This window comes from Equus asinus, chromosome 26, assembly GCF_041296235.1.
Source record: "Equus asinus isolate D_3611 breed Donkey chromosome 26, EquAss-T2T_v2, whole genome shotgun sequence".
Lineage (NCBI taxonomy): Eukaryota > Metazoa > Chordata > Mammalia > Perissodactyla > Equidae > Equus > Equus asinus.
In genome coordinates this window covers 33,777,943-33,797,772 of record NC_091815.1, presented here as the reverse complement: position 1 = coordinate 33,797,772, position 19,830 = coordinate 33,777,943, and the positions used below count along the sequence as shown (strand labels likewise).

Sequence of the window (19,830 nt, the reverse complement as noted above, 5' to 3'; positions counted from 1 at the left end):
ACAGCGCTCCTTTCCGGTGCAGGGGCACAGTTGAAGAAGCAACGAAGGAACGAGGAGTCGTTTGTAAGGTGAGTTCTAGGTGGTGAAGGGCTTGTGTTGCTGGGATCGCCTTCCCGCAGGCTAGAGTCCTGGGGTCCTGAGGGAAACGGACACACGATTTCGAATTCCCGACGCCCTGTCGATCATTAATAGACCAGTCCAGGCGCCCCGAGTCTGAAGCTGAACTACAACTCCCAGCAGCCCCTGGAGGTAGCCTGGCCTCCGTGTGGCAGTTCTCCTGCGAGATGCAGTTCCACGGTGGATGGCGATGGGCCGGGGGCCCCAGGGGAAGGAGGAGACTGGGACTCCTGGCGGTCCAAGGAGTGGGAGTGGAGGATGAGGTCCCCTTTCCTGGCCTCAGTTTCCCGACTGTGATGGGGAGGGCGGAGGATTGTGCAGTCGCCCGCCGCCGCCTGCTCTGCACCTTGTCGACAGCCCCTTCCCTCTCTGAGTCGGTGTTGGGTTGAACGTTTTTCTCGTGGCGCTTTGGGGTCAGCGTTCCTGGGTTCACATCCTGACGGGGCTGCCGATTCGGAGTGAATTTAGCCCTCGAAGAATCCTGTAAGCAGTTTAATGTTTTGTTATGAAAGCGTTCAAACTTAGGGAAAAGTGAGAGTATATACGAATCCTTATCGTCCAGATTGGCCGATTATTATTTTTACCATATTGGCTGAGTATATATTTTTAAGTTAAATATATAAAGTAAATCTTATCCGTCATGACATTTCAGCCCTAAGTATTTCAGGATGCATGTGGAAAAACCGGGGACATTTTCTTACGTGACCGTGACACGATTATCACGTTTTATAAAAGCAACCGTGATTCTGGAATATTACCTATTACTTGGTCAATAATCCAATCATGTGTCTCTAAAATGCCTTTAAAAAAAAGTTGCATATGTTTGAATCAGAATCCAGTTAAGTCATTGCTGTTATGTCTCTTAAATTTCTCTTAATTTAAGACGATCTCCCTCCCACGCCCCGTTTTTTTCTTGGTGTAATTGATTCATTGAAGAAACTAGGTCAGTCAGTCTGTTGATCATCGCACCGTTTGAATTTGTCTTTTTGCTTCTTGGTAATCTCATTTCACTTATTCCGTCCTTCTGGCCTCCTTTTTATAAAATATCAGTTTTATTGGAATATCACATATTCCAACAGTTCACATAACGTATAGGTCACCCATTAGAAGTGCAAAATTCAGTGATTTTTAGTATATTCACAGAGCTGTGCAGCCATCACCACTGTCAGTTTTAGAACATTTTCATCACACCAAAAAGACATTCGGTACCCATTAGCCGGCAGTCCCCATTCTCCCCTCCCCCCAGCCCTTTGCAACCACTAATCTACTTTCTCTCTCTATGGATTTACCTAATCTGGACATTTCACATAAATGGATTTTTTTTTTCTGCCTGCCTTCTTTTACTTAGCATAGTGTTTTCAGGGGTCATTCATTTGGTAGCATGTATCAATACTTTATTCTTTATGTGTTCGAGTAATATTCCTTTGTGTGAGATAGACTTTGTTTTGTTTATCCATTCCGTCATTCAATGGGTGTTTGGGTTGTTTCCACTTTTTGGCTATTACAGATAAGGCTGCTACGAACATTCGGGTACAAGTTTTTATGTGGACGTATGTTTTCATTCCTACTGGCAGTAGAATTGCTGAACCAAATGGTCATTTTCTGTGTGACCTTTGGAGGACCTGCCCGACTTTTCCGAACTGGCCACTCCATTGTCCATTCCCAGCCTCCGTGTGTGAGGGTTCCAGTTTCTCCACACTTCTTCTTGTCTGACTTTTCGCTCGTAGTCATCCCCGCGCGTGTGAACTGGCATCTCATTGTGGTTTTCGCTGCATTTCCTTCACGATGAATGAGGTGGAGCATGATTTCATGTGCTTCTCGGCCATTGGTGCATCTTCTCTAGAGAAGTGTCTATTCCAGTTCTTTGCCCATTTTTAAATTGGGTTATTTGGCTTTTTGTCATTGAGTTGTCAGTTTTTAATATAGTCTAGATACAATTCCTGTATCAGATATATGATTTGCAATCACCACCTGTTTTTGTACAGCCTGCAGACTAACAATGTTTTTAACATTTTTGGATAATTGGAAAAAATCAAAAGATGAATAATGTTTTGTGACCCATGACAATTGTATGTGATTCAGATGTCAGTGTCCATAAATAGAGTTTTATTGAAAACAGCCATGCCCCTTCATTTACATAGTGTCCCTGGCTGCTTTTGCCACACAAGGCAGAATTGAGGAGTCCTGACAGGGGCTGTATGGCCTGCCAAGTTGAAAATCTTTACTGTCTGGCCCTTTTTGGTCAATCCCTGCTCTATCCTCTAACTTCCTAGAATTAAAGAATTTAAATCTAAAGTCTTGATTAAATTTAGGTTCAGCCATTTTGGCGTGACAGCTTCAGAGCTGGTAGCTTCATGTTGCCTAAACGCCTGGTTGTCCTACTTTTAAGGATGGTGAGGGGCCGGCCAGGTGGCACAGCGGTTAAGTGCACACGTTCCACTTCTCTGCGGCCCAGGGCTTGCCAGTTCGGATCCCGGCTGTGGACATGGCACTGGTTGGCATGCTATTCTGTGGCAGGCGTCCCACATACAAAGTAGAGGAAGATGGGCACGGATGTTAGCTCAGGGCCAGTCTTCCTCAGCAAAAAGAGGAGGATTGGCGGCAGATGTTGGCTCAGGGCTAATCTTCCTCAAAAAAAAAAAAAGGATGGTGAAACTAATCAGGGGCTTCAGGTGGTGTTTAGGACACACACCAATTCATATGTTGAAGCCCCCCAATGTGACTATTTGGAGATGGGGCTTCTACAGAAGGAACTAAGGTTATGTGAGGTCATAAGAGTGGGATCCTAATCCCTGGGGTTGATGTCCCTTTAAGAGGAGAGATGCCACAAGGTTCTCTCTCCATCCACCCTGTGAGGACAGAGCGAGAAGGTGGCCCGCCATCTGCAAGCCACGGAGAGTCCTCACCAGAACCCAACCATGCTGGCCCCTGATCTCGGACTTCCGGCCTCCAGGACTCTGAGAAAACAAATATTTTCTGTCTTAGCCCCTCAGTCCCTGGTGCTTTGTTTTGGCGGCCCCAGCTGACTAGTGCAGGTAGGAACAGCACAAACGTGCCGTTGTCAAGCTGCAGTCTTTCCTTTCTACTAGCGAGAATTAGCACCCCGCAAATGTCCAGTTCCCGTCCATCTTTCTCTTAATGGCATCCGTTAACAGTCATTGCCTGAGTCACCTGTGTCATCAGGGGTTGCAAAATGGTAGTTTCCAATTCTGTCATTCCTCCCACTTTTTTTTTTTTTTTTTTGAGGAAGATTAGCCCTGAGCTAACATCTGCTGCCAATCCTCCTCTTTTTTGCTGAGGAAGACTGGCCCTGAGCTCACATCCGTGCCCATCTTCCTCTACTTTGTATGTGAGACGCCTACCACAGCATGGCTTGCCAAGCGGTGCCACGTCCACACCCGGGATCCAAAACGGTGAACCCCGGGCCGCCGAAGCGGAACGTGTGCACCTAACCGCTGCACCACTGGGCCGGCCCCTCCTCCCACATTTTTTATTTGAGCTGTTTGGTTTTGATCTTGAGCCACGTCCAAGAAGTAGTTGAAGGGAGTGGCTTCTTCAAAGTTCCCTTGTGACAAGCTCCCCAGGGCTGGTCCGTCAGGGAGCAGACTGAGGAGTTGGCCAGTTAATCCCTCTGGGCGTCTGTTTTGTCCCCTGTAAAATGGGGAGAACCCACCTCAGGAGGTTGTCGTGAGGAGACGTTCGGACGGTGAAGGGCTTCGCGTGGGGCTGGTACCTGAGTGCTTGAAGGATGTGACGGTCGTGTCTGTTCCTTTAGTGCTCTCGTGATCACTGTATTGATCAGTTGGGGGTTAGTTCATCGATGACACACCTCGCCCAGCCCTAGGGTCGGAAGGGGTTAACTGAGCCGCTCACGTCCTCTCTGAGCACCCCCATGCCCCCGGGTGCCAGGCAGTACTGGGACCCACACTGGAGTCTGACCTGTGCCCCCTCTCGAGGGACTCCTAGTCCGCAGGGGGAAGTCCCCAGGGGTGGCGGCGATCACGGCGGTAACTCAGGGCATTGTCAGAACACAAGGGACACCCAACTCAGCCTGGAGGGTCAGGCTTCCTGGAGAAGGTGACACCTCGATGGAACCTGAGAGGAGGAAGGGGACAGGATTTCCAGGGGAAGGACCAGGCACACACTAGCTGTCCCGTTCCATGCGGAGAATCCAGCACAGTGCCTGAGGCCACCTGCCGCCAGGTGCCACAGTGGACGGTCAAGGCCAGAGCCTCAGATGCCCGTGTTTACCCCCGGCTGCATGACCGTGGGCACCTTCTTCGTGCCTTTGTAGCAGCAATTTGGGTTAGTGTGGGGTTTGCTGGAGTCACTAGTGTAAAATGCTTCGAACAGGGCCAGGTTCACCAAACTTCTTAAATATCAGCCATCCTTAAAGGAAAACCTCACATGCTCCCTCTTGCCATCGGGGAACTCTCTCTTTCCCGCCTCCACACATCCTCTTTTTGTCACTGATTTCCTTAAGTGCAGTTAGCCCTTTGGGTTCCTTTAACACGGACGCCTCCACCCCGGGAGACGGCCTGCCGGCGACCATCCATGGGACACACGCCATTCTATGGAGAGGGACTTGTAGCATCCTTTGGGTTCTCAGAGGGATCGCTGACCATGCCAAAAGGTTCAGAACCACTGGTTTAGGATTCAAAGAATCCACTGCAGAGGGCCAGCCCAGTGGTTCATACGTTTCGCTTCAGCAGCCCAGGGTTCACAGGTTCGGATCCCGGGGCTGGACCTACGCACTGCTCATCCAGCCATGCTGTGATGGCATCCCATATAAAACAGAGGAAGATGGGCACAGATGTTAGCTCAGTGACAGTCTTCCTCAAGCAAAAAGAGGAAGATTGACAACAGATGTTAGCTCAGGGCCAGTCTTCCTCACCAAAAAAAGGAAAAGAAAGAAAGATACCAACTGTGGAAAAAGACAGTTGGGAGATAATCAGGGAATCTAAACACCATCTGAAGAGTAGATGATGTCAAGGAATTATTAATGTGTTAATGGGATTGTGGTCACCTGTGTGTCATTTGTCTTAGCACTGCGCCAACTGCACTCCCCAGTACAGAAGCCACCAGTCCCCAGAGGCTGCAGAGCAGTTTGATATGTGGCTAGTGCCACCGAGGGGCTGAATTTTTTAATTATTTCATTTTAATCTAAATTTAAGCACTGATATTCAATTCAGTTTTCGGAAAACTTTTAAGTGCGTTTGGAACGACCGGAGCACGTGGATGTCTGTTTGCAGCTGTCACTTTGATGAAACCTAGATGGAGCACGAATGTCTCCAGGCAGAATTCAGCGTCGGAACTGAGATGTGTTGAAAGAGGAAAACATAGTCTGGAGTTTGACGACATCGTACGAAAACAGGAATGGCTCCACTTTTAGTCTCAGATTGTGAGCTTCCTTGGGGGGACCAGAGGGCGGCTCCGGACTCTGGCTGCCCGGGTTCGAGTCCGGCTCTGCCGCTGCCCAGCGGGGGGCTTCTGGGAGCCTGGTCTCCCCCCTCGTGAAAGGAGCAGGATGATAAACCACGGCTGACATTCCTTCGGATGTGTCTCGTCTGAAATACTAGCGACAGGAGATGGCAGTAGTTCTGTTTTCTGTTTTGAAATGGGCCTCACTGAGGAGACAGTCTAGCGCGAGAAACTCCGAATCCAGAGAAATCCTGGCCTTGCCACCTGCCAGCCCTTCGACCCTAGGCCAGTGGTTCTCAAACTTTTTGGTCTCAGGATCTTCAAAATCATCGAGGACACCGAAGAGCTTTTGTTTGTGTGAGTTCTCGCTATTGAGACTTGCCGCATTAGAAATTAACGATTTTTTTCTTTCTTTTTTTTTTCTTGAGGAAGACTGGCCCTGAGCTAACATCCCTGCCCATCTTCCTCTACTTTATATGTGGGACGCCTGCCACAGCATGGCTTGCCAAGTGGTGCCACGTCCGCACCCGGGATCCAAACCGGCGAACCCCAGGCTGCCGAAGCGGAACGTGCACATTTAACCGCTACGCCACTGGGCCGGCCGCAGAAACTAACAAATTTTTTTAAAATTTTTATTGAGATTATGATAGTTTACAACCTTGTGAAATTTCAGCTGTACATTATTGTCTGTCAGTCGTATTGTAGGTGCACCCCTTCACCCTTTGTGCCCCCCGACCCCCGCTTTCCCCTGGAAGCCACTAATCTGTTCTCTTTGTCCACATACTTAACTCCCTCATGTGAGTGGAGTCATAGTAACAGTTTTTTGAGAGAGAATCCACGCAACACAAAATTCACCCATTTAAGGTATACAATTCAGTGGGTTTTAATAGTTTCACCATTTTGTGCAACTGTCATCACTTTCTGATTCCCGAACATTCTCATCACCCCCATAGAAACCCCACACCCCTTAGCACTCCTCCTCGTGCCCCCTTCTCCCGGCCCGTGGCAACCACCAGCCTGCTGTCTGTCTCCGTGGATTTGCCTGTTCTGGACATTTCGTATAAGTGGAATCGACAGTATGTGGCCTTTGGACCTGGTTTCTTTCACTCAGTGTAACATAGCAGACATTTTTAGAGCCCAGGGATGACAAGCACACGTTCAGTTAGCCTTCGCGGTGATGACAGCCTCTGGCAAACTCCACTCATGAGAGAATGAGACCAAAAGCAAATACGTTTTAACGTTATGGACATAGTTTTGTGGACCCCCCGAAAGTATCTTAAGGACCCCCAAGTTCCCTGGACCTTACTTTGAGAACCACTGCCTTCACCTCTAAGCCTCAGTTTACCCATCTGCAAAGTGGCGATGGGAGAGACTTGAGAGTGGGGTGAGAGGCTGGAAGACTGAGGAGCTGAGGGTGTGAAGAGTCGGCACGAGGTCAGGGACGAAGCAGTGGTCTTGGGATGGTTCCCATTGTCACCTGGCAAAGGAAAAAAAAATGCTCCCTCCACAGCTGTTCCTCTCGCTCCTGGAGGGAAAACATCCCGGTCCGCAAAGCCAAAGGGCACAAAAGCCCTCCTCTTGGCCACAAGACCAGCAGCCCGGTGCCAAATGCCGCAGAGGGTCAAGGCAGTTGACAACTAAGAATAGAGTGGGGAATTTGTCCATGAGGAGGTCAGCGCGACCTTCATGAGTGGCAGTTGGGGGGCTGAGGCGGAAGGCAGGGGGCCGGGGCGGAGGAGCGGGTGGCAGGTGAGCGAGGGGAGACAGCAGGTGCTGGACACTTGCTCAGAAGCCGGGGGCGAGGGGAGGGTGGAGGAGGGAGCCATGGGCCGAGTGGGGAGTCTCACCAAGCTTAGCTTCTCTGAGCAGCGCGGTGGCCGCTTCTGGGGTGATGGAAGTATTCTGGATCTCAACTGGGGCGGCGGTTACGAGGGTGTTTACATTTGTCAAAGCGCTTCCGACAGCATCCTTCAGGGCTGTGCATCTATACTATGTAAATATGCCTAAAACCAAAAATTGGCTTCTGGAAGAAAGACGCCAGTAGGGGGAGCGCGAGAGCTGTAGCTCAAAGAGAGGTTTGTTTCAAGTTTTGAATGCGAAAGGCAAGTTTCTGAACGCCACCAGAAGGAGGAAATAAAGATGAAGTTGCTTTTTAGATTCTGGAAGCCCTTGGTCTGCCCCCCTCTTCCACCCTGCCCCCGTGTGCCAGGCTCCGAGCATGACCCCCTTTAGCCCTCACAGCCATCCAGTCGCGTCAGCTAGATCCTCTGGTTATCCCCACGTTGACCAAAGGAAACTGAGGCTCAGAGAAGGAGAGTCACCAGTCTAGAGTCACACAGCGTGGGGGGCCGACCTTGGACTCGAGCCCACACAGAGGGTCATATTGCTTAAGCCTCCACGCGTTGATCCACATAACCCCCTCCTTCTCATTTCATTTATTTATTCTTGTTTCTCCTCTAGTTAATCCCTTCCACCACATGGGCACCCGATCTAACTTGCGATCCTTTTGTTTGTAGGGGTCCCTTAAAATGTGTCGTGTTGAGCACGCATGGATTGTTAGCAATCCCGTTTTATTTCGTACCTGTTTCACCCAGCATTGTGTTCTTAAGATCCACCCATGATGCTTTGTACACACCTAGGCAGTTGCATCTCACGACTGGGGGGGTCTCCAGGGTGGACAGTCACCATCTGTCCCCTCCAGGATCATCCTCATCCTTGCTCCCTGTGTGGGTGGCTCTGAGGATGCCTTTGGGGTACATCCACCCCAGTGCACAACTGCCATCGCTTACTTCGCGGAAGAACCGCCAGCCTGTGTACCCGATGCTGACCCTGTCCGCTCTCCCCCAGGCATCACCCGAGGGGTCCTGTGACCAACCCCCACATCCCCACCACGCCTTGGTCCACCCAGTTTTCCAAGGGTGGACCGCCAGCCTGATGAGAGTGATACCTCACTATAGTTTCATTTGAGGAGTCTGAGCATCTCTCCATACGCCGCTCAGTCTGTCAATTGCCTCTTCATATCCTTCGCTCATTTTCCTTTTGGGGGAGCTGGTTTTTTGCCTGTTGATTTGCCAGAGTTCCACGGACGGTCAGCTCTGCTGTAACACTTGTTGTGAAATCTGAGAATTTATTCCAGTGCCCTTGATCCGTTAGGGAACAATTTGAGCATCACGCAAATTCCGCCTTTGCTTCAAATCACAGTGATTTCATCCACGAGAAGGACCACGGGAACCCAGAGACATGCGCTCGGTTGAAATGAGCGTGTGATCATACGCAGAGCACACAAGCACACGCACCCTGCAGGTCCACCAAGCGCCTCAGTTCCCCACGTGTGTCAGGAGCCACACCCATCCACTTTTGGTGCTAGAACTTTCTATCAGATTTCAGATCACCCTCCTCCCACCACCTCACAGAAACTCACAAGGTGCACCCCTCCCTTCTGACACCCACTGCTACCAGCCAACCTTGGGTCTTTTTCGAGGTAAAGTGCCATCTTGTTTTTTCGGAGCCTCTTGGTATTTCTTAACCAGTTACCGTGTGTAAAACTGTCCCCACCCCCAGCTGTCCCGTCTTGGGGGCAGATCAGCTGTGAGGGCCATAAGGGTCCAGTCCTCCCCGGGCGGGCTCCCTCTGGCCCCCACGGCCCTGCCACTGTCCCTTCCTCGCCCTAGGATGACACGCCACGGCAAGAACTGCACCGCGGGGGCCGTCTACACCTACCATGAAAAGAAGAAGGACACAGGTACCAGGTGGGAGGGCACCACCATCTCACTTGGCACTTCTGCTTGTACCTTCTGTGCCTGTCTCTGTCCCCCCACTGTGGGTCATGACCATATGAATAAGAGTCCACACGATCCAGCAACCCCCTCCCCCTGTGTGGGGGGCACTACGTCAAGTGCCTTCTGTATGTGAACTCATCCAGTCCCCCCACTTTCCCACTGAGGGTGGGGTCACTGTTGCCGTGGCCCTTCCAGAGGAGGAAGCCGAGCCCAGAAAGGTGTATGCACTTGAGCTTGGTCACAGAGCCAGAAGGGTCAAGGGGAGTCAGCTGTGGGCCTCTCCACCGAGCTGCTGCCTCAGTGACGGCCTGAGTGACAGCCTGTCACTTGTCCTCTGGGGAGCGACACCTTCCTGTTGTGCAGCCCCGTCCCCAGCACAGAGTCACACAGACACACAGCCTAAGCTCTTGGCAGCCTGTTCCTCTCTGAGTCCCGTCCCCTCCCCACCCACCGAGTTCTCTCTGTGTCTCTTTCTTGGGGTATGGAGAGGAGCACGTCTCCCGTCCCTCCATCCCTCTGCCCATCTCTGTCCCCAGCGGCCTCAGGCTACGGGACCCAGAACATTCGACTGAGCCGGGATGCCGTCAAGGATTTTGACTGCTGCTGCCTCTCCCTGCAGCCCTGCCACGACCCCGTTGTCACGTGAGCTGGGAACACGGGTGGCGAGGACAAGGGGACCACAGGGAGAGGATGCACATGTGGGTCTGGCCGCCTCACAGCCAGGGCACCCTGAGCAAGCCACTTAACCACTCAGAGCCTCAGGGTTCTCGTCTGAGACATGGGCATGATCCTAGGATCTGTGCCACGGGCTGTGGAAAAGACGACATTCATAATTGAGGACAGGGCTCTTGGAACATCTCCTGGCCCATAATAACGGCTCGTGTGTGGGGCAATGTAAATGTCCCACTTACATTACCTGCCTCGTAGGGTCTGGCAAAGGCTCGAGCGAGAGAGTGGGTCTAAGGTGCTTAGTCCAGTGACTAGATATGTGCTCGATTACAGGTCAGTTTCATAGAGATGGTGATGAGAGTGGACTGTGGTTCAGAGTCCCTGAGGCCACCTTCAGGCTCAGTCATTCACTAGAAGGACTCAGAACTCAGCAAAGCTGCTCTGCTCCCAGGGACAGTTTATTACCACGAAAGGATACAGATTAAAATCAGCAAAGGGAAGAGGCGCATGGGACAGGGTCCGGGAGAGACCAGGCACCAGCTCTCAGTTGTCTCTCCCAGTGGAGTCACAGGAACAGCATCGATTCTCGCAGCAACAATGTGTGACAACACACACCGAGTGTCACCACCAGCGAAGCTCGCCTGAGCCTCGGTGTCCAGGGTTTTTATTGGAGGTTGGTCCGGGAGGCCTGGCTGGCTGCTGTGTGGCTGCCGTTGGTCTCCAGCCCCTCCAGAGGTCGAGCTGATAGCACATGGCCCCCCAGGTGAGCAGAGACACTCTTATCAGGCAGGACATGCCAAGGGCTTAGAAGTGCCCCCTAGGAGCCGGTCAAGGGCCATTTTGGGACATGCAGGGTTTGGACAACCCAGGCGTTCACATTTACTGCATGAGATTTCCCTGCACGTCAGAGCACATCACAGAGCAGGGAGGGTTAAAACACTGCGGTCCGCTCCTAGCAGAGCTGCACACTGTGAGCGGCTGCCTGTAAGATGCTGCGTGGGAGCTGATGTTGGCACGTGACCATTAACCCCTGGCTGTGTGGCCTGGGCCAGGCCCATGTTTTCTCACCCCCCCCATCTCTCTGCAGCCCAGATGGCTACCTGTATGAGCGGGAGGCAATCCTGGAATACATTTTGCACCAGAAGAAGGAGATCGCCCGACAGATGAAGGTGACAGCGGTGTGGGAAGGGGACAAAGGCGTGGGTGGGTGGTTTGGATGCTGAGCTCACAAGCAGAGCCACACTGGGCCTCCCGTCTAAGTTCCTTTTCCCTTCTGGGCCTCTGCCTGGTGCACTGTCCCCTCCCTCTGCTCCTGGTTCAGTCCTTCCCATCGTCCAGGTTTCAGCCCAAGCGTTGGCTCCTCTGACCTCCCGCTAGTCCAGAGCCCCAGGGTCTGCCCTTGTCATCTCTTCTCCTGCCACTTGTCACAGTTGGGACTCCACGTGACTGTCTGACAGGTGCCCCCTCCCCCACTAGACGGCAGGCCCCAGGGGCAGGGAGTGGGTCTCTCCCAGCTTGTGGTCCTAGGTTCTCAGTAAATACTTGTTAAGTGAGTGGGTGTCACCTCATCTCACTGGGCCTCAGTTTCATTGTCTCTAAAATGGGTTGACAGGGCCAAATTAGAGGACACTGCAGGGCATGTGGAAGATGCTCACAGATAAGCATTCTCTAGGCGTTTATGGAGCCAGGCCCAGCTTCCGTGGGTGGACTCGTTCTGTGGATGAGGGGACTCTGCTTTATCACCTTGTTTGAGGCACAGCTGGTCCATCTTCCTCCTCCTCCTGCTGGGTTTTCTGGAGCTTGGGAAACTCTGAGGGTCAGATTCTTGTTGAGTTTTGGGTTTTTTGGTTTGGGTGTTTTTTTGTTTTGTTTTTTTTTTTTTTTGGTGAGGAAGATTGGCCTTGAGCTAACATCTGTGCCAACCTTCCTCCATTTTGTATGTGAGACGCCGCCACAGCATGGCTTGATGAGCGGTGTGTCGGTCCACACCTGGGATCTGAACCCATGAACCCCCGGCCGCCAAAGTGGAGCATGCCAACTTAACCACTACACCACCAGGCCAGCCCCTTTATTGAGTTTTTTGTCTTGAGTGAGTGGGTTCCCTCCCCTGTGCCCATGTCCTACCCACAGGCTGCTGGCTGACGGGGCGCTCCCTCATCGCGGGGACCATGTCGGAAGCCCTCCAGAGCATCAGTCACCATGAGTGTTCCCTCCTCACTCAGCTGGGTGGCCCAGGGCAGTGTCAGAGCTCAGTACTGTGTTAACTCCTCTCGTCCTCGCACCCTGCCCACACATCCTGCCGTCCTACATGCTGCCTGCGCAACCTCTCATCCTTGCACACTGCCCGCACATCCTCTTGTCTTCACACACTACCTGCACATTCATGGCTCCATAAATGTTAGCGCTCGTTACTCTCCTGGAACTCGAGCCCCTCGAGGGCAGGGGCAGGTCTGCATCCGCCAGGACAGGGTGTACAGAACACACACGGTCTGATAAGTAAATCAGATAGTACACGCACCTTATAATAAACACAGTAACAGCCCCCGGGTAACGTTGACTGAGCACTTACTGTGTGCTGGGCAAGGTTCTACGTGATTTAAAAACTCATCCCGTGTAACCCTCCCAGTGAGCCTCTGAGGTAGGTCGCCACTGTTAGCCCATTTTACAGATGAAGAAACTGAGGCCAGGAGAGCTCACAGGGCTCATCAGTGACAGAGGCCAGGTTTAAGCTCCAGCCAAGCTGCTGACCACTCTGCTGCCAAGGAATAAAGGAGCCATCAAGTCTCAAACACCCAGCTAAACACACAGGTGCCCTGCAGAAGGGGAAGGGACAAGCGAAGGGAGCAGAGCCGCACGTGCAGATTAAAGCTGCACACCCAGGCGGTCACCAACCTCTACCAAACAGTGCCTCTGCCAGGATCTCCCCTGTGTAGGCCTCAGTTTACCCACCTGTGAAATGGGAAGAACGCCCCCCCCGGGTGCCCCAAGCCCACAGCCCCCAGAAGGATGCCTAGCGCCCTTCTCCCCTGCTGCCCGCAGGCCTACGAGAAGCAGCGGGGTGCGCGGCGGGAGGAGCAGAAAGAGTTGCAGCGGGCGGCGGCGCAGGACCAGGTGCGGGGCTTCCTGGAGAAGGAGGCGTCCATCGTGAGCCGGCCCCTCAACCCCTTCACGCCCAAGGCCGCCACGGGCAACGGCCCAGGTGAGGGGGAGCGGACTTACAGCGGGACGGGGACCCGCGGGGCCGGGGCCTCCCTGGGGGCGGCATCCGAACCCCTCTCCCTCCGCAGATGATGCCCAACCCGGGCCCAGCGCGGGCCCCGCAGGAAAGGACAAGGACAAAGCGCTGCCCAGCTTCTGGATCCCGTCGCTGACCCCCGAGGCCAAGGCCACCAAGCTGGAGAAGCCGGTGAGCACCCCCCGCAAGCGCCCCTGCGCCCACTTTGCCAGAGAGCCCCCTCCTTCCGTCTCTCCCAGGGACCCCCATCCCCCCACCCCGGGCCCCAGCCCTGCCGCTGACCCTGCCGCCCCCCGGCCCGCAGTCGCGCACCGTGACCTGCCCCATGTCGGGGAAGCCTCTGCGCATGTCGGACCTGACGCCCGTGCGCTTCACGCCGCTCGACGGCTCCGTGGACCGCGTGGGGCTCATCACGCGCAGCGAGCGCTACGTGTGCGCCGTGACCCGCGACAGCCTGAGCAACGCCACCCCGTGCGCCGTGCTGCGGCCCTCGTGAGTCCCCCGGGGGCACGGGGGCGCCGCGCAGGGGGCAGGGTGTGGCTGTCCCGCGGGGGTGTGTGGGGGGGGTACCTCTGATCGGCGCCCCCCACCCTCACCCTCACCGCAGTGGGGCCGTGGTCACCCTCGAGTGTGTGGAGAAGCTCATTCGGAAGGACATGGTGGACCCAGTGAACGGGGAGAAGCTCACGGACCGCGACATCATCGTGCTGCAGCGGGTGAGCGGCCCTCCTCCCCAGGGCCCTGCCCCTTCCCGAGGCCCCGCCTCCTCCCTGGCCCCGCCCCTCCCCGGGACTCCGCCCTCTTCCCAGAAGACCCGCCCCTTTGCCCCAGGCCCCGCCCCTGCCCTGCCTAGCCAGGGTCCTGCCTCTCCTTGCGGGCCTAGGACCCCCCGCGGCCGCTTGCAGCCCCCGGCCTCCACCTTGGCCTTCTCTCCCTCCCAGGGCGGCACCGGCTTCGCAGGCTCTGGAGTGAAGCTGCAGGCCGAGAAGTCGAGGCCCGTGATGCAGGCCTGAGTGTGGACACCAAATAAAGGGGCTGGGACACCACTGGCCGTGTGGCACCTTCCTTCACTGCCCTGGGGCTCTGGGGGACACGGCGGACGAGGAGCCTAGCTCTGCAGGCTGCACTCCGGGGTGCGAGTTAGAAAGGGTGGGCAAAGCATATTTGATGAGGTCTCAGGTTAAGAGTAAAATCCGAATTGAACAGCAGTGCACGGCATTAAAATTGGTTCAGAGTGGCCCGAAGTCCAGGTTCGAGCCGCTATCCTCTGAAGGCTACATAGGAGGGCCCCCGCATCCTTCTGAGTTCTGCCGGCTTTGAAGGCCGAGAGATGTCCTGGCGCCCCTCCCCGAGTTGAGGGTGATCAGACCCCCAGAGGAAGTAGAGAGCTGTGAGAGCGAGCCCCTGGCACCCGTCTGGAAAAGGTGGCCAGGATCCCCCTCCCCCAGCGCCTCGTGGGGTGGGGCCAGTCTACAGAAGGTGGCCAGGAACCCCTCCCCCAGCGCTTCGTGGGGAGAGGAAGAGGAAACCGCATGGGCGAAGGCGATGCAGTGAGGAGCGGGCGGGTCTGAGGAGCAGAGTAAGGGAGGGGAGAGGGTGGGAGCGGAGGTCGGAGCCCACCGCACCTGGAGCTGAGGCCTGACCAGGAGGGCAGGGCGGCCCTTAAAGCTTGGTTTACCATAACCACTGAGTCATGAAAGCAGTCCCTGGGCAGTGTGGAACCCAGAGCCAAGCAAAGATGAAAAAAATAAAGACTTAACATTCCTGCCTCCCTAAGCCATACCCAGGTCCTGTCCTTCCAGGTCTTTCTCCGCGTGCGCGCTCCCGAGTTTTTTTCGACCAAAGTGAGATCTCGGGGCGCGAGCTGCTCTGTTCCGTGAACCATTTCTACCTTTTCATTCCAGTCAAAGGTCTTATCTCATGCCCGGACGCGGTTCACAGGCCCAGGAAGTGTCCTTGACCGCTGTCTGGTGCAGGCCCTGGTGGTGCATCTGGCTGCGGGGAGAGATTATAGCAGGAGGGCGGGTGGTGTCATCTTGGCACCCTTGGGGAGCCCCCTAAACCCAGCGTTTGCTCCCTAGACACTTCTGGAACCTTCCCTTGGTCTCCAAGAGTCTCACACCCCACTCTTGGGCTCACAGTCCCTGGAAGCTGACCCAGTGGCTGCTGACATTCAAGGAGCCCTTGACGGGCCTGTGTGGGCCTGTCAGTCTAGAGTCTGCTTGAACCCGTGCCGCACGCCCGCAGAGGGAAGCCTGTACCCATGTCACAGAAGAGCCCACTGAGGCTGAGAAGACACAACTTGCCCTAAGTCACACTGCTCAAGGCCGTGGCAGAAGCCAGGTTCACCCAGAGGTCAGCCACCTCCGGAGACCCCTCACTCTGTCCCGCCCTTCCCCACCCCCACCCCCTGCCCAGGGGTTCCCACACTGTCGCCTCACAGACCTCTCCGCCTTAGCAAGCTCCCACTCCATCCTTTTAGACCCACAATGCTTCAGATCATCCCTCTTTCCCTAAACACCCCCAATTGTCATTCTCCCAAGAGGCGTCACCCACCCCTGTGTCTTCCAGTTTTCTCTCTCAGCCCCGAGGACCCCGGTCTTGTTCATGGGTGCTGCAGACCACCCCCCACCCCGAATAAAAACTTCAAGGATTTCCAGTCTTGCACCTTTATTTTCACAGGGAATCGAAATCCCACTCTTATTCGCAGACCCTCTGAAGCACCCTTTGCCGGGAAGGGCTGGGGGTGTAGGAAGGTCCCCGCTCCAAGAAAGAGGTTTCCTTTAAGGTCTCAAGGGTGACAAGGAGAGGAAGCCAGAGTCTACCGCAGCTTCAGCCGCCACAGGAGAAGGGAGAGGCCGGAAGTGGAGACGAGTCTTGTCTTCTCAGAAGTTCCCTAGACCCTGGTCTAAGGTTTAGAGCAAGAAATGGGCGGGTGGGGCTGGTCTCGGGCAGGGTGTGTCTGCTGCTGGCTCCAGCCTCCACAGACCCACAGACAGCACTGTAAGACAATTGCAACTACTTAAGATTTCTAGATGGGGAGATTTGTTCGGGAAAGGGAAAACTGTGCAGACAGGGAGCAAATCCTCGATTGCCGGGGAGGGGGAGAGATTGACTCCAAAGGAGGGGGTTAGCAAGAGAATTTGGGGAGGGGTAGTGGAACTCTTCTGTACCTTGACTGTGGCGGTTACATGAGTGATTTGTCAAAGTTCATAGAATTGTACACCAAAAAGAGTGGGCATTATGTGAATTAAAAATAAAATTGAAGGCCTGGCCCCGGGGTGTAGTGGTTAAGTTCGTGTGCTCTGCTTCAGCAGCCCGGGGTACGTGGGTTTGGATCCCAAGCCTGGACCTACACACCACTCATCAAGCCATGCTGTGGTGGCGTCCCACATACAAAATAGAAGAAGATGGGCACAGATGTTAGCTCAGGGCCAATCTTCCTCAGCAAAAAAATATAAAAAAATAAAATTGAAAAATGCAAAACAAGAAAAGGGATTTCGTGTGAGTAGATTTCCATTTCTCTTTTTAAAAATCAACTCGGTGATTCCACGCCCAGGTGTAGGCCCAGGAAAGTTGAAAACAAATGTCCACACAAAAACTTATCCATGAATGACCCTGTCAACACTAATCATGAGAGCCAAAAGTGGAAACAACCCAAATGTCCATCCAAAGATGACTGGAGAAACGAAATGCGGTCGATCCATACAATGGAATACTATTCAGCCCTTAAAAGGAGTGAGGTACTGATACATGCCACGATGCGGATGAACCTTGAAAAGCAGTATGCCAAGTGAAAAGCCAGACACAAACGTCGCATATTGTATGACCCCTGTTATAGAAAATGTTCAGCAGGCAAATCCATAGAGACAGAAAGTGAATTAGTGGTTGCCAGGTGCTGGGGGAGGAGGGAATTGAGCACTAATTAAGGGGTGCTGGTTTACTGTTGGGGTGAAGAAAATGTTCTGGAATTAGTGTCGATGGATGCACCACTCATCAAGCCATGCTGGGGTGATGTCCCACATACGAAATAGAGAAAGATGGGCACGGATGTTAGCTCAGGGACAATCTTCCTCAAATATATATATATATATTCTTAGCTCAATGAAAAAAATAATTTTTAAAAATTTTAAATCAGAAGATTCTGACTCAAAAAAAAAAAAAAAAGCATTGTTAAGGAAACAAGAGAGGTTGGACCCATGGCCTACTGGCTAAGTTCAGGGTGCTCCACTTCAGTGGCCTGGGTTCAGTTCCTGGGCACAGACCTGCACCACTCACTGGTGGCCATGCTATGGCAGTGACCCACATACAAAATAGAGGAAGATGGACACAGATGTTAGCTTAGGGGGAATCTTCCTCAGCAAAAAAAAAAAAAGAGAGAGAGAGAGACAGAGAAACAAGAAAGGTAAAAACACTGTTAGTCATCTGTTATCATTTCTATTAAAAAGAAGAAAAACAATTTGCACATATTTCCTTCAATCTATGCAAATTTCTCCCTGGAAGGAAAGACTGGCTGCCTGTGAGGAAGCCAGCTTGGTGGAAGGAAGACTTCGTTTTTAGTATAAAGCATCTTGTATATTTAGAATTTTGTATCCTCTGAGTATGTTGCCAAAGTTTAAAAATAAACAAAACGTGCAAAAGATTAAAAAAAAAAAAAAAGAACTTCTGAGGAGGGGCACTAAGGGTGACGGGGTGCCGGTAGTTTTCCAACACAGGCTTTTCTGTACAAGTGATTTGTTGCTATGTGTCAGTGTTATTTTGATAGCAAAACAAAACAAAACTGTTTTCAAACGTGTAGCCCCTAGAGATCTATAAATTTGTCCTACTTCTCCATAAACCACCTCCAGCCACTAGGGGGCTGTCTGTTATCATAATTAAAAGCTTGGAGTTAGATATAATTGGATTCAAATTCCAACAGTCCCACAGATATAATTATAAACTGTGGGTAAAACAGAAAACAGTTATTTAAAGCGGAAATAATTTGTTCACTGGAAAGTGAACAAACGCAAGGAGAAATTGGAGGGGAATTGACACTCAGAGAAAAGGAAAGGCAGTGGGTGAGTTTCTCCTTTGTATGGCTTTTAGCCTGGGGTAGGTTCTAGTCTACACCATGAGGGGCAGCCAAAACGCTGGGGGAAAATGCACAATCTTCCTAGCTCAAAGCACCACAGTCACAGGAAAGTGAGGGAGAAATCCTGGAAAATAGAAAGCCAGAGAGAGAGCATGCCAAATATTTCATATAAACCCTATATCTCAAATAGATATTTCAAATATCTAGCTGACCTGGAGCCACACCTGCATGGGCGACACTCCAGGAAGCTTAGCTAAACCTAAAAAGAAAAAAAAAAATGAACTGAAATTTGAGCTACAAATTTTACAGGACAGACAGAGTTTCCAGAGATCATAGTTTGAGTTCAATCAAGTTAATGGGTTGCTTAGAAAAAAAAAATAATCAATACTCTTGAGAGGAGCTCCAGACTCCAGAGTTTCTACCCTGTATTCAGGAGACAATCTAAAATTACTCAAAATAGAAAGAAATAGGAAAATATGACCCATTCTCAAGAGAACAGGCAATCAATGAACTGAGGCCAACTCTGAAATGACCTATATGTTGGAATAAGAAAAGGTTTTAAAAATAGCTGTTATAACTATGGCCAAGAACCTAAAAGAAAATATACTTCTAACAAATAAAAAGAAATCTTAGTGGAGAAATAAAACAATAAAAAAGAGTGGAATATATATTCTAGAACTAATAAATTTAGCAAGTTCATGGGATACAAGGTTAATAGACAAAAATAATTGTATTTTATATACTAGAAGCAAGAAATTGGAACATGAAATTAAAAAACCATTTCAAAGGGGCTGGCCCCGTGGCCGAGTGGTTAAGTTCTCGCGCTCCGCTGCAGGCAGCCCAGTGTTTCGTTAGTTCGAATCCTGGGCGCGGACATGGCACTGCTCATCAGACCACACTGAGGCGGCGTCCCACATGCCACAACTAGAAGAACCCACAACGAGGAATACACAACTATGTACCGGGGGGCTTTGGGGAGAAAAAGGAAAAAATAAAAAAAAATAAAAAAATAAAAAAAAAAAAACATTTCATATACAATCGCATAAAAAACACAAAATACTTAGGGATAAATTTAACAAAAGATATAAGATCTTTAGTCTGAAAACTACGAAACGTTGCTGAGAGAATTTCAACACTTAAATCAATGGGAAGACATACTATGTTCATGGATTGGGAGACTGAATATTGTTAAGATGTCTGTTCTCCCCACATCAGTCTACAGTCTCACCCTGGGTTATTTCCATCTTTTTCCCCAAGAGGGAAAAAGAAAATATGGGAGATCTATGACTTGACCTATAAGGGTTTTTGGGTTTTTTTCTATTTTATGTGCTTATGATTTTTTAAATTAATGGGCTTTATTTTTAAGAGCAGTTTTAGGTTTACAGAAAAACAAATGGAAAGTACTGAGTTCCCATTTAGATCCCCTTACCCCGCCCCCAATTTCCCCTATTATTAACATCTTGCAATAGTGTGATACTGCGTTATCATTGGCAAGCCAACATTGATACATTATTATTAACGAAAGTGCGTACACATAT

General features: G+C 51.7%; 1 protein-coding gene across 2 annotated transcripts; it reads left to right on the top strand.

The window, feature by feature from the left end:
* The first annotated feature begins 5 nt into the window (after positions 1-5).
* Positions 6-14,267, top strand: NOSIP (nitric oxide synthase interacting protein). 2 transcript variants are annotated; one of them, XM_044759126.2, is made up of 9 exons: positions 6-68; positions 9,210-9,280; positions 9,854-9,959; positions 11,074-11,155; positions 13,026-13,185; positions 13,274-13,392; positions 13,526-13,713; positions 13,829-13,937; positions 14,163-14,267. In XM_044759126.2, the coding sequence occupies exons 2-9, from the start codon at positions 9,211-9,213 to the stop codon at positions 14,232-14,234; spliced, it is 906 nt and encodes a 301-aa protein (XP_044615061.1). In that variant the 5' UTR covers positions 6-68; position 9,210; the 3' UTR covers positions 14,235-14,267. The 2 variants fall into 2 exon arrangements, with proteins under 2 accessions (XP_044615061.1, XP_070354429.1); XM_070498328.1 differs by lacking the exon at positions 6-68 and adding an exon at positions 282-600.
* Positions 14,268-19,830: the final 5,563 nt, after the last annotated feature.